This window comes from Oryctolagus cuniculus, chromosome 4, assembly GCF_964237555.1.
Source record: "Oryctolagus cuniculus chromosome 4, mOryCun1.1, whole genome shotgun sequence".
Classification (NCBI taxonomy): Eukaryota; Metazoa; Chordata; class Mammalia; order Lagomorpha; family Leporidae; genus Oryctolagus; species Oryctolagus cuniculus.
In genome coordinates this window covers 150,972,751-150,985,557 of record NC_091435.1, presented here as the reverse complement: position 1 = coordinate 150,985,557, position 12,807 = coordinate 150,972,751, and the positions used below count along the sequence as shown (strand labels likewise).

General features: G+C 54.5%; 1 protein-coding gene across 2 annotated transcripts in view; it reads left to right on the top strand.

Annotated features, from left to right (window-relative positions):
* The first annotated feature begins 5,334 nt into the window (after positions 1-5,334).
* Positions 5,335-12,807, top strand: part of SH3BP5 (SH3 domain binding protein 5) — a 57,786-nt gene continuing 50,313 nt past the window's right edge. The window contains exons 1-2 of one of the 2 annotated variants that reach the window (XM_008266026.4): positions 5,335-5,465; positions 7,709-7,771. Coding sequence is in view for 1 of the 2 variants with exons in the window: in XM_002716172.5 (XP_002716218.2) it covers positions 5,916-6,053; positions 7,709-7,771 (201 nt within the window). In the remaining variant the exon portion in view is untranslated. Of the gene's footprint in view, positions 5,466-5,810; positions 6,054-7,708; positions 7,772-12,807 lie in introns of those variants that run through there. The other variant, XM_002716172.5, reaches the window with a different exon arrangement.

Genomic DNA, 12,807 nt, shown 5'->3' with positions numbered 1-12,807 from the left:
CGCTGGGCCCAACCCTCGCCTCCGCACCAAAATAAACGGATTTTTTTCTTCTCATTTGTCCATGGACTTTTTGAACTGCCCTTGTACTCCACCAATGGCCAGTGGAGGTCCTGGGGAAGGGGTGGAGTGTGCACCCATTGAGTGAAGAGAAATTTAGACATTTAAAGACAAGTTAAGGGGCCGGCGTTATGGCAAAATGGGCTGAGCCTCTGCCTGCAGTGCCGGCATCACATATGGGTGCCAGTTCGAGTTCTGGTTGCTCCTCTTCCAATCCATCTCTCTGCTATGGCCTGGAAAAGCAGTAAAAGATGGTCCAACTGCTTGGGCCCAGTGCCCACGTGGGAGACCTGGAAAAAGCTCCTGGCTCCTGGCTTCAGATCGGCCCCACTCCGGCCTTGTGGCCATCTGGGGAGTGAGCCAGTGGGTGGAAGATCTCTCTGTCTGGAACTCTACCTCTCAAATAAATAAATAAATCTTAAAAAAAAAAAAGGCAAGTAAAACAAGAAAACCTGGAACTACAGGACCCATTTCTGTAGATCAGAGTTCCCAAACTTTGTGTTCTTTAAAATGATTGATGATCCCTAAGAACTTTTGTTTATGTAGCTTTACTTCCTGGTAGCTACTGCACAGAAATTAAAAATATTTTTTTTTTTTTTATTTTTTTGACAGGCAGAGTGGACAGCGAATATTTTAAATGAATTAATCTAACAACTAAATCTATCACTTGTTAATACAAGTATAATTTTATGAAAATAACTATAGTTTACAAAATGAAAAGATAAAATAGCTTCCAAAACAAAACAAATAGTGAGGAAGATACTGTTTTACATTTTTCATTTTTTTAATTAAAAAACTATTTATTTGAGAGACAAAAGAGGGAGAGAGAGAGCGTGAAACAGAGAGGCAGGCAAAGAACTCCCATCTTGCCCGCTCACTCCCAATGCCCAGTCGGGAATTCTGTCTTTTGTTGTTGTTGTTGTTAAATATTTATTTATTTGAAAGTCAGAGTTACACAGAGAGAGAAGGAGAGGCAGAGAGAGAGAGAGAGAGAGAGAGAGAGAGTCTGATAGACAGAGACAGACAGAGAGACAGAGAGAGGTCTTCTATCTGCTGGTTCACTCCCCAGTTGGCCACAAGGCCGGAGGTGTGCTGATCCAAAGCCAGGAGCCGGGAGCTTCTTCTGGGTCTCCCACATGGGTTCAGGGGCTCAAGGACTTGGGCCATTTTCTACTGCTTTCCCAGGCCATAGCAGAGAGCTGGATCGGAAGTGGAGCAGCTGGGTCTCGCCCATATGGGATGCCGGCACTGCAGGCAGCGGCTTTACCCACTATGCCACAGCGCTGGCCCCATGGAACTCAGTCTTGGTCTCCCATGTGGGTGGTAAAGACCCAACTACTTGAGTCAGCACCTCTGCCTCCCAGCACATACGCAGGAAGCTGGACTGGAAGTGGGGCTGAAACTCAAACCCAGGCACTTGGACATGGGATATGAGACACCCAAACACTAGGCTAAATGTCCTCCCTCCCCCTGCAAATTTCATAATGAAAGACAGCTGGCGTCGTGTAACTTCTGCCTTTAGTCGGTTAGGATATCACATGTCACAAAACTTCCAGAAAATTCCAAGCGTGCACTTGTGTAAAAATGAGAGTTTGGCAAATGCTACATAGGCAAGCACCGTGTCTACCTGCAAAGGGGGCAAGAGGCCGCCCTGAAACAGCTCGAGAAGACAGATAGGAAGGTCAGGCTATCACGCAAAAACAAAGAGAGGCGAAGAAGCGCGGGCCGCGGGGAGCTGAAAGCAGGGCCGCCAAGAAGGGCCCCTGGGCTGCATGGGGATCAGGAAGTCCGGCAGGAAGCCAGCTGTTCCCTGGGCCTGGAGTGAGGCTGACTGTCAGTCCCAGTCCTAAGCATCAGGATTCCCCGCCACCCAGAGCTAGCACGTGAACTTGGGTACAAAAGTGGGGAAGTAACCACACAGCGGCTCCCTGGTTCTTAGTGGCTCTCACTCAGCCATTCTCACTTAGCAAACCCCAGAATCCAGCCAGAGTCAGCTTTTGGTCTTTGTTCTCCAAATTCTGTTATCACCTGGAATTAAACCAACTCAGGGGGTGGGGACTGGAGGATAAAAGCAACTGGCATACACTGTCTCAGCATGAGGTCATTTGGAGCTCTCGCACACTGTGAAAGGTCTGGGAGATGTCCAGGGCTCCGGCCCATCGCTCCTGATGGGTGTGCCAGCTGAAACGAATGTGCAGCATTCGCTTGTCTCACAAGCACTCTGTTATACACTGACTGTGTGAGCTCTGCAGAACACAGGCTGAGATCCTAACGCTCCGTGTCCCAGGACACAGAGGTGGGAAGGTGCAGCCTTTGAAGGCCACCACAAAACGCACCAAACACCGGAGTAAGGGAGAGGGTTTCTTGGGGGAAACCCGGCAGACCAAAGGGAGGGGGCAAAGAGGGAAAAAGGGAGGGAGAGTGTAAGAGAGAGATCCAGAGAACAAGAGACGCAGAGAGAGGGAGAGAGATCAAGAGAAAGAGAGAAAAGAGAGAGAAAGAGCACCTCTGGCCTGGCTCCATGGCTCACTTGGCTAATCCTCCGCCTTTGGTGCCAGCATCCCCTATGGGCACCGGGTTCTAATCCTGGTTGCTCCTCTCCCAGTCCAACTCTCTGCTGTGGCCTGGGAAGGCAGTGGAGGATGGCCCAAGTGCTTGGGCCCCTGAACCCGCATGGGAGACCAGGAGGAAGCATCTGGCTCCTGGCTTCTGATAGGCACAGCGTCGGCCGTAGCGGCCATTTGGGGGGTGAACCAATGGAAGGAAGACCTTTCTCTGTCTCTGTCTCTGTCTCTCTCTCTCTCTCACTGTCTGTAACTCTACTTGTCAATAAATAAAAAATCTTAAAAAAAAAAAAAAAAAAAAAAGAAAGAAAGAGCACCTGTTCAGGAACAGGTCCTCTTAAAACTTTGCTGGGGCAGGGGTGGGCAGGGAAGTAGGAGCAGCAAATCCCATTAGGATAGAGGTGGGCCAAGGGGTCACCGGGCTTCCAGCAATGGCGGTGGGGACTAGAACCTAGGATGGTGTCAGGGTGTAGATGGAACCATAGATAAGACCACACCATTTTACTAACAGCCTTCACCAATGGCTTTGGTGCCCCTGTAACAGAGATCCCAGGGGTGGCACTGTGGTGCAGGTTCGAGTCCCAGCTGCTCCACTTCGGATCCAGCTCTCTGCTGTGGTCTAGAAAAGCAGTGGAAGATGGCCCAAGTCCTTGGGCCCCTGCACCCATGTGGGAGACCTGGAAGAAGCTCCTGGCTCCTGGCTTTGGCCTGGCCCAGCTCTGGCCATTGAGGCCATTTGGGGAGTGGACCAGCTGATGGAACATCTCTCTTTCTCTCTCTAACTCTGCCTTTCAAATAAATAAATAAATCTTCCGAGAGAGAGAGAGAGAGAGAGAGAGAGAGCGCAAACTCTAGGCCTCATTCCAACACCCAAGAAAGCACTGAGAGGCTAGCAATACCTGGCCTTGCTGGTGCCCTCCCCTTTGGCTCCTGGCCTCCAGAACCGGAAGAAGTGAATTCTCGAGAGACCCTGGGCGAGCCATGTCTGAAGGCTGTCCCGAGACCGGGGGGACAATGAGTGTTGTTGGTTTTTTATTTTTTAAAGATTTATTTATTTTTATTTTTTTAAAAAGATTTGTTTGAAAGCCAGGGTTCCCATATGGGCACCAGTTTTCATCCTGGCTGTTCCACTTCTGGTCCAGCTCTCTGCTAGGGCCTGGGAGAGCAGTGGAAGATGGCCCAAGCCCTTAGGCCCCTGCACCCTTATGGGAGTCCTGGAAGGAGCTTCTGGCTCCTGGCTTTGGATCTGGCCCAGCTCCAGCCGTTGCTGCCATTTGGGAAGTGAACCAGCGGATGGCAGATCTCTCTCTCTCTCTCTCTCTATCTCTGCATCTCTGTAACTCTGCCTTTCAAAAAAAATAATAAATCTTAAAAAAAAGGGCAAGGTTAGAGAAAGAGGAGACATACAGAGACAGAGAGACTTCCATCTGCTGGTTCACTCCCCATATGGCCTCAGTGGCCCCCAAAGCCAGGAGCTAGGAGCTTTCTGCAGGTCCCCAGTGTGCAGGGGACCAAGGACTTGGCCCACCTTCCACTGCTTTCCCAGGCCACAGCAGAGAGCTGGGTCCGAAGTGGAGCAGCTGGGACTTGAACGAGTGCCCATATGGGATGGGGGCGCTGCAGGTGGTGGCTTTACCCACTATGTCACAGTGCTGGCCCCTTGAGCATTGTTTTAAGCCACTGTATTTGTGGTACATTGCCACACAACAATAGAAAATGACTATGGTATGTGTTGTTTTGACTTTAAAATTTTAATAATACTAATGTGCAAAACGGAAGCATTTCTGGGCAGCTGAGTACCCTTTGCCTCAAAGCCCCAGCAGCCAATCCCGGGCCCCTCCCTGCCCCTTTTCCCTGGGCCAGGGTTGGTAGCCAGTCTTTCTTGGGTATGACTCCTCCTGGAGTTTTTCCTTTTATTTATAAGCATGCATAGGTACCAAGGGAAAACGTACGGCACTGTTTGTGCTTTATTTTCCTTCTTTGAACGTTAGAAACACCATTGGGATTAACACTAGACCTGGCACAGGTCTCCGAAAAAGACATGCAAGTCTGAAGCTCCAGCTCCCACCTCCCTGGAGGCCATCTGGAGCCAAGCTCCCCACCCCTCGGCTTAGGGTGGAGCCGGTTGTGTAGAATGGTGGGAAGGCTGGGGTCCCACCTCCCGAGAGAGAGCAGTTACTGTCAGGGCAGACTTGGCATTTCTGCTTTTCAACCTCTGCCCCTCAGGTATTCAGAAACAGGATGAACTTGCTCAGTAGCTGCTGGGTCCGTGTCTCTGGGTGACGCTCGCTGGCCATCTTGTCCCTGCCTCCTCCTATTACTGGAAAACCCAAACCAAAGCAATTATGTCTTTCGAGTTCGGAAACAACTCTCAAGAACTGCTGACTCACCCTAGCCTTAAAGACGGAACAGGTGGAACCTTTTTTGAAACACTCCCATGACACACACCTGCACCACCTCCAGGGGCCAGGACCCAGCTTTTAGAGCGCCCCACGCGGCCAGCAGGTGCAGGGTGGCTTCCTGTCCAATGAAGAGTCCCCTAGCTTAGCATCTGAGGGCACCCATCCCAAGCAGATTTCCCAAAGGTGGCTTTGACCACAGGCTTCCAGAAGGACACTGGTGTCTCCGGGAGGCTTGTCCTCACCCACCCCCGCCCCCTTCTGATCTCACCTGCCCCACATCACAGTGGCCCTCTTGTGATGGTCCCCACGGCGGGCGGGGGGTGTGCAGGAAACCTCCCCAGCTCACAGAGCCAAGGCCAGAGGGGGCCCCCCAGCTTTGAAAAGGCTAAACCAGGGCCCTGCATCCAGCGGGCTAGATTCTCCGTGCTCGCTGGCTATCCAGGTAGGAGCACACACCCAGGAAAGCCTGCGGCTGGGAGCGGGGTCTTAGGACAAGGAATCCCCATGAGGCGCTGCCGCGCGCTCCTCTTCTTGCCCCGTGCGTGCAAGAACGGCCCCTTGACTTCCCTTTTCCGGGAAATCTTCCGGTGGCTGCAGCCACCAGGCTCCCCGTGCTCTGGGTCCAGGGGCCTGAGCAAGGGAAGGAAGCGGCCCAGGTTTTCGTCCAGCGTCTGTGACGGGCCCGGGACTGTGGCACCGGCCGAGCGCGGGCGGCGGGCGGGGCGGAGCTGCGCTGCGCTTCCCGCAGCCGCAGGAAGGGGGCGGCCGCGTCTCCTCCGCGTCGGCGGCTGCCAGGCTCCGGGGCGGGGAGCGGCTTGGGCGAGCCTGCGCCGCCGCGACCCCTGCTGCGCTCAAGCGCCCGCCGCGCGTGGGCGTCCCGGGCGCTGCTCGCATGGACGCGGCGGCGAAGCGGAGCCGCTCCGAGGAGCCGGCCGAGTCCCTGCCGCCCGCTCGGGACGTGGAGGAGGTGGCGGAGGAGGGGATGGAGCAGGGCCTGGAAGAGGAGGAGGAGGTGGACCCCCGGATCCAGGTAGGGCGCACGGCGCGCGCGCCTCGCCAGCCGGTTGCGCCAGAGCTGCCGCCGAGGCGGTGCACACGCTTGTCCCGCGCTCGGCCGCTGGCGCGCTGCCCCGGGGCGAGAGGGTCGGACGGGGAGCCTTTTAAAAAATTATTATTATTATTAACCACCCCCGTCTGGAGGCTCCTGTGCCCGCGTGGATGCGGCCTGACTGCAGGCGGGGGTCCTCCCGCAGAGCCGGGGTACCTGGGGGCGGTGGGGCGGGCGAATTACAACAAAGGGAAAAGGGGGCGGGGGCGCCAGGCGGGTATCGGGGTCCCCCCAAGCCTGGTTCACGGCGCCACGGGCACTGCGTAGCCGCTGGCCCGCAGCGCCCGCGCCGAGGGTGGCCGGGGCGGGTGGGCGTCGTCCTCTCCCGCAGCGTGGGCGGGCGCCCGGGCCGGGTTCGAGCTGTCACCTGGCCGAGGTGCCCGGCCAGAGTCCTCTCTCAGCCCGGTGGATTCATTGTCCGCAGCCTGAGAGGTGTATTGTCCCCCTGGCGTAGCGTCCCGCTAGACCTGCAGCGGGTTAAAACCCTGCTTTTCCCCGTGGAGAGGGAGCTGAGATGGGGACAGCCGAGGCGCGGAGCCGCGGTGGAGGCGGCGGGCGGAATGGCCCTGCTTCCTGCGTCTCCATTTCCAGGAGTGATGATTAAAAAACGATTTCCAAGCCGACATGTAGGAGTGACAGCTTAACCTCTTCACCCCTCAAGCGAAAAAGCACAGCAAATTCCTTCCCAAGACCCGGTTTTCTACCCTTTCCATAAATCATCTTAAAAAAAAAAAATACAGGTTTCAAGCCTGCTCTGCGGTTTCTGGAGCTCTAATTGGTTTTTCAGTGCACAGATCAATTTAAAGCGCACTTAACTCAGCGGTTGGGGTTTAAATGAATTGTTTTTGTCAGATTAGCAAGATAAAAGATCAGGTAGGGGAAAAAAACCCACTCTGTTAGGAATTGTATTAATTAAAATCGTGGGTTTGGACGGCTAAATCCTGTGTTCTTGGTGTGGACTTCTGTTAGCCAGGTGCTTTGTTCGCAGAGTAAAGATGCCAACTTCAGGTTGGGAACTTTCTACGAAATGCCAGCTCCTGTATTCTTTAAATATAAGGAATCTGGATTAAAGCGAGATTTTTTTTCTGTTTTTTTCTTTCCAGGTAGCTAGGTTGAACAGTGGCCAGTGGGAAAAGGAATTGAAAAATATAGACAACCACTGATGAGTGAATTACGGGAATTCTGTCTTAGGGTTTAAATGGCTTCCTTGAGTCTGATCATACCTGTGGCTTGGCCGCTGCCTTCATCACGGTTTTCTTGCTCTGAGGCATATGCTGTTGTTTGGATTGGGCTGCTAAGGTTTTCCTGAAGGCCCAAACCTGGAAGGGGTGTTTGACCTTGTAAGAACAGACAGCGCTTGGGATCCCGTGACACCCATTGTGGTAGTGGAGGGGCTTTTAGAAATGTTGACATCCACTTGCTCGCCCAGCCCAGCCAAGCCTCTGCTGTTTTCCTGGAGAGCGATCTCACTCTGCTACCCTCCTCTGCTTTGGGCTCCGGTTAACTTTGCAGGATATTGGACCAGCTTATGCCGGAAACGGATGTTTTTAAGTCTTTTTTTTTTTTTCCCCTACTAGGGAGAACTGGAGAAGTTAAATCAATCCACGGATGATATCAACAGACGGGAGACTGAACTGGAGGTGCGGAGCTGGGTCCCTGTTCTTGGCACGTGGCTGGGAGGTGATTGGGGCCCCCCCAGCCCAGCCTGTGGGTGGGAGGCCTGTGGATCTGATTTCCAGTGTTTTCCATCGGGGAAGCCCCAGAGGAGCCCAAACCCAGGGCTGTGTGGAGCATTACACAGAGCTTCAAGCCTCAGATTTCTGTGTATCTGGCCAAGTTGGATGGACTGAGCAGAGAAGTGGCTGAGCCCTTTAAGGGGGGAGAAGGAATGAGCTCACAGAATCGCCCAAGTGTTTGAGGGCGGATCCTTTCCTTGTCTGCCGAGCTGTCGCCGATTTTTGGCTTTCCTGTCCTGATAGTTCCCACCCTCCCCCTTCCGCATCCCTGTTCATTTCTTCATTGTCTGCTGTATGCGGAATGTAATTAATCTTAATGATAACGAAAAGCTGTTGAGGCTGGGCCGGGCTTTCCTGCTGGGAACATTCTTGGGAGACTAGAAGTTGATTGGAATTTCATGAGCGTTTTTTTTTCTGACCTGAGTGTAAACCAGTTGTGAGCATTCTGCACAGCCGCCCCGTGGGTCTTGGTTTCGCCATCCCCAGCAAACCTGAGCAACCCCTGCACATATCAGGGGCCTGTGGGGGGACACAGAGCTGGAAGAATGCAGGGCGCTGTTGGGGGAGAACCGGCTTGTGTGGCCGCAGAGGTCACCGGCAAGGTCAGACAACACCTGGCCCCTGCGCATGGGGGTGGGAGGGAGGAGTGGAATGTGCCAGAAACTGGCTGGCTGCACATGCAGCCCTGTGGCGGGGTCCTCAGTGCCCTCCTAGGAACCAGGAACCCCGGCTGCCCTTCCCTGCCTGTTCTGTACACACTTTATTTCTCCGTTTCTTACTTATGATGGGTTGACTTGGTTGTGTTGGGCTCTCCGAATCTCAGGCTGGGAATTCTTATAAATACATCTTTTTTTTTTTTTTAATTTATTTATTTATTGGAAAGGCAGAGTTGCAGAGAGAAAGGTCTTCATCTGCTGGGTCACTTCCCAGCTGGCCGCAATGGCTGGAGCTGCGCTGACCCGGAGCCAAGAGCTTCTTCCGAGTGCAGGGGCCCAAGGACTTGGGCCACCTTCTACTGCTTTCCCAGGCCGTAGCAGAGAGCTGGATTGGAAGTGGAGCAGCTGGGATTTGAAACAGTGCCCATATGGGCGCTGAAGGCGGCGGCTTTACTGCCATGCCGTGGTGCCGGCCCCCGGGGAATTCTTTAAACCATGGCACCCCTGCTGTCCCCAGCAAACTGTGGGGCTGTAGTGTGTACACAGTGATGTTTTGTTTTTTGTAAGCTTTATCTCAGTCCATCCCAGCACCAGTGTGGAGCTGTGCTGTCCCGTAGGGTAGCCACGGGCCACGTGTGGTGGTTTGAATTTCAGATTAAAATTATTTAGTAAGTTAAAAAAAATTCAGTGCCCTAGTCCCAGCGATAGCATTTCAGGAGCTCAGTGACAACTGGATTGGCCAAACAAAACACGTCTGTCACTGTGGAAGGTTCTAGTAGCCTGGACGGGCATGGATACTGGGCTCACTGCTCGGTGATGAGGCGGAGCCGGTCTCCCATGCTAGGCCCAGCACTGTCCAGGTCTCTCGTGGGTGTTACGTATTCTGTCATCCCAAATGCAGTGGACAGGTTGGAGTTTGTCTGCGCCCCCCCTCCCCCAAGGAAAGGATTGGTCGATTCGCTCTGTTCACCTGCTGCGGGCTGGCCACTGCTGTAGGTCGTGCCGAGGTGGCCCCACATCTCAGCCTGCATGATGCTGTCTGCTAGGGGGTGAAACTGGTTCATCTTTTCAACCCTGACTTCCGAGTCCATTTGTGGATGCCCGGAGGTGTTAGTGTGTCACAGGAAGCCGTGGGACAGGTGTTTCCTGCTGGCCCCAGAGAGTACTTGGACCATGTATAAGGCGAGCCGGTGGTGGTGGGGGCTGGGCCTGGGCAGTGGCGCTAGCTGCCCTCCTCGCGGTGGTGTTGTAACCCAGACTGACTCAGAGCAGCCCAGGCCACAGAATAAAGATTCCTTAGTAGGCACATTAAAAAGCTTGGTGTCGTGTCAACATGGATTCATTATGACAAAATCACTGTGGTAGTGTGTTAGGTTTTTGCATTAAGTCTTCAAGGGTCTGTGTGTATTTTGTCCTCAGCTCCCCTCCCTGGGGACCTGTCTCCAGGGCTTGGTGGCCACGTGTGGCACAGGGCAGCAAGGCCTGATGAGTATTTGCTGCAAGCCTCATACAGAGCCGGGCGGGAGGTCGCCCTCCATACAGGTTCTGTGGACCTTGTCCGGCTGCCGGGGTCTGTCCCTTCTGTCAAGCCCTGGGTGCTCTGGGGGTCCCCTGCAGATTTGTGGGTGAGGGAGAGGTGGGGCAGGGGCTGACCGTGCTAAGCACAGGGAGAGAGCGGAGAGCCAGGTGACAGAGACTGGAGAGGACGCGCGTGTGCTGGGAGCGGCGGCCCGGGGTGGGGCAGGTGTGTTCGGGACCGGAAGACGGGCCGTTTTATGGGTCTTGTCACTCAACGCAAGTTGTATCCTATAGAGGTGCAAGTGCTGAATAGCAGGTACTAAGCCCTGGTTCCTAGGGGAAGCGTGGAGTTAAGTTCCTGCGGGCCGTGGGTCACGGTGTTTCCACGGGCTTCTGTTTGAAGATCCTTCATGTCCCTGAGTTTATCGTCATTGCTTCCTGGACTTGGCCTCTCCAGGGCAGTGCAGCCTCATGGCCACTTTTAAAAGCAAAACCACCTAAGCCGCAGTCGCATGAAACTGCTCTCGCGTGGGTGGCAGGGCCTCGAGCATTTGAGCGACCATCTGCTGCCTCCCAGGCTGCAGTAGCAGGAGGCTGGATCGGAACGGGGACTGAGACTGGCGCCGTGGTGTGGGATGTGGGTGTCCTCAGCCGTGACGTGACCGCTGCGCCGCCCCGCCCCATGTCCATTTTGGTACGTTGGAGATGGCGTTTGGCTTGGTGGTTAAGACACTTGCTTCCCGCTCCGGAGCGCCTGTTGTTCCTTGGCTCTGGCTTCCTGCTAACGCAGACCCTGGGAGGCAGTGATGGCCCACGTGACGGGGTTCCTGCCCCCACCCCCACCCACAGGTGGGGGGCCTGGGTTGAGTTTCCAGCTCTGGGCTCTGGCTCTCTAAACCCCATTCACTGTGGGCATTTGGGGAGTGAAGCTGCTGATGGGAGCACTCTGTCTCTCTGCCTCTGAAGAGGAAAATTAAATTGCAGTGAGGAGATGAATATGGAACCCCAAAATAATGAGGATCGACCATACAAAAATACTCCATGAAGGTCACGGACAAAGGGAACCAGAAGATGGTGCATATTTTCCGTGAACTTGTTGAAGACTCCTCCTGTGTACTTTCAGGCCCCCCAGGGAGGGATCTTGCTGCCGCCTCCACTTCCCTTCATGAGCTGGAGCGTTCAGTGTTCCTGGCTTTGACTCCTGATTGAGCCAAGTTGGTGACCGGGTTGTGGCAGCGACACCTTTGCCCCTTGGGTTCAGGCACGGCTCCTGGACTTGACCTCCTGGGCACGTGGCTGCCTGACCCGGCTGCCGGCTGACGTCGGGGGTACGCAAAGACCTCCGCATGCAGCCGTCTCTGCCTCTTCCTGCAGCCCCAGTTTGCCTCCGCCCTTCTGTGGACAGCGCCGGGTCCCCTTTTGCCCTCTGATCTGTATCGGAGCGAGCCAGAGAGGCCTTTGGATGGGAGCCCAGTGTTTTCGCTTAAGAAAATAAACATGTCTTCCCACAGACACACAGCTTAGCTTTAAGTATTAATTCACCCAGTATTTATTGATTATGCGCCAGGGACAGTTTTGGGTGCTGGGGAGAGCTCAGTGAAGAGCGTGGGCCTGGAGGCCCTGTCCTCTTGAGACTTACGTTACAAAGCGGAGGGAATAGGAGAAACATTGGAAATACACAGTGGGTGATGTAGGGGTGTCGGCTAAGGAGAAGAGTGAGTCACAGAAGGAGGCAGTGGAGGGCAGTATCAAGTCTATGGCCAGGAAAGTCTGGAGAGAGTGGACTTTGGGGCCGTATGGAGGGAAGAACATTGCAAACGGAGGGAACGGCCAGTGCTAAGTGGATTTGTGGCTGGCTGAGGCCAAGCCAGGGGTCCGGGGATCCGGCGTGGCTGAGCAATGGATAGAAGGATGGAGCCGATTCCAAGAAGTGGGTCATGCAGGTGTGTGACTGCCCTGCCAGGAGATGACATAGAAGGTAACGTGTGGATGTGATTTAAAAATGCACGTGCCATAGAGCCGTCGTCTTTTCCCAGGTTTGTTAAACAGACGCCACATGGAGATTTTCGAAGTCTACTGAGAATCACGGTTTGCGGTATTCTGCGCACACCTGTGTGTAGATTTCTTTTTTTTAATCCCGAAGTGTGGGGTTTTCCTCATTGTCCTTGCTAGCTCCAAAGGCAGCTGTTCTGGGGCGGAAAAGTGGTCTAAGGAGGAAGAGGAGGGCTGTACGGCAGCGCCTGGTTGGCTCAGGGTGATGAAAAGCTGGCTTTTCCAGCCTGCCCTTCCCTGGGAGGTGGAAGCGGTTAATTTTGGAAGTGTTCTGGGCTTCCCTCCCTGCTCAGGTGGGGGCGGTCTCCGGGCCAATTGCATGGTGGGCTGGAAGATCCCTGGGATCTGGGCGATCTGTGCTCCCCCAAACCTGCCTCGAGCCTGGGCGCACATCTGCCTGCCCCCTCCAGAAACCAGCAGATGCGTTCTCTCGAAGACAAAGCACAAACCAGACAGCCCTGTTTGGAGCTTGCAAACCCAGAGGCAGGAGGCGGAAGCAGCCTGGCTTCTCGCCAGGGATTCTCTGCCCGGGGACAGCAGGAGAGGAGACTTCCTTTCTTCAAGGCCAGTGTCACCATGTCCTCGCTCGCTCTCCTTCCAGCCCCTTCTGGGCGCATGCACACGTGTGTGGGGTGCACCGGGGGAGGAAATGTTTGAAGCCGTAGATGGATGAGGGAAGTGAGGAGCAACTGTTAAAGCAGGCACCAAACTCTC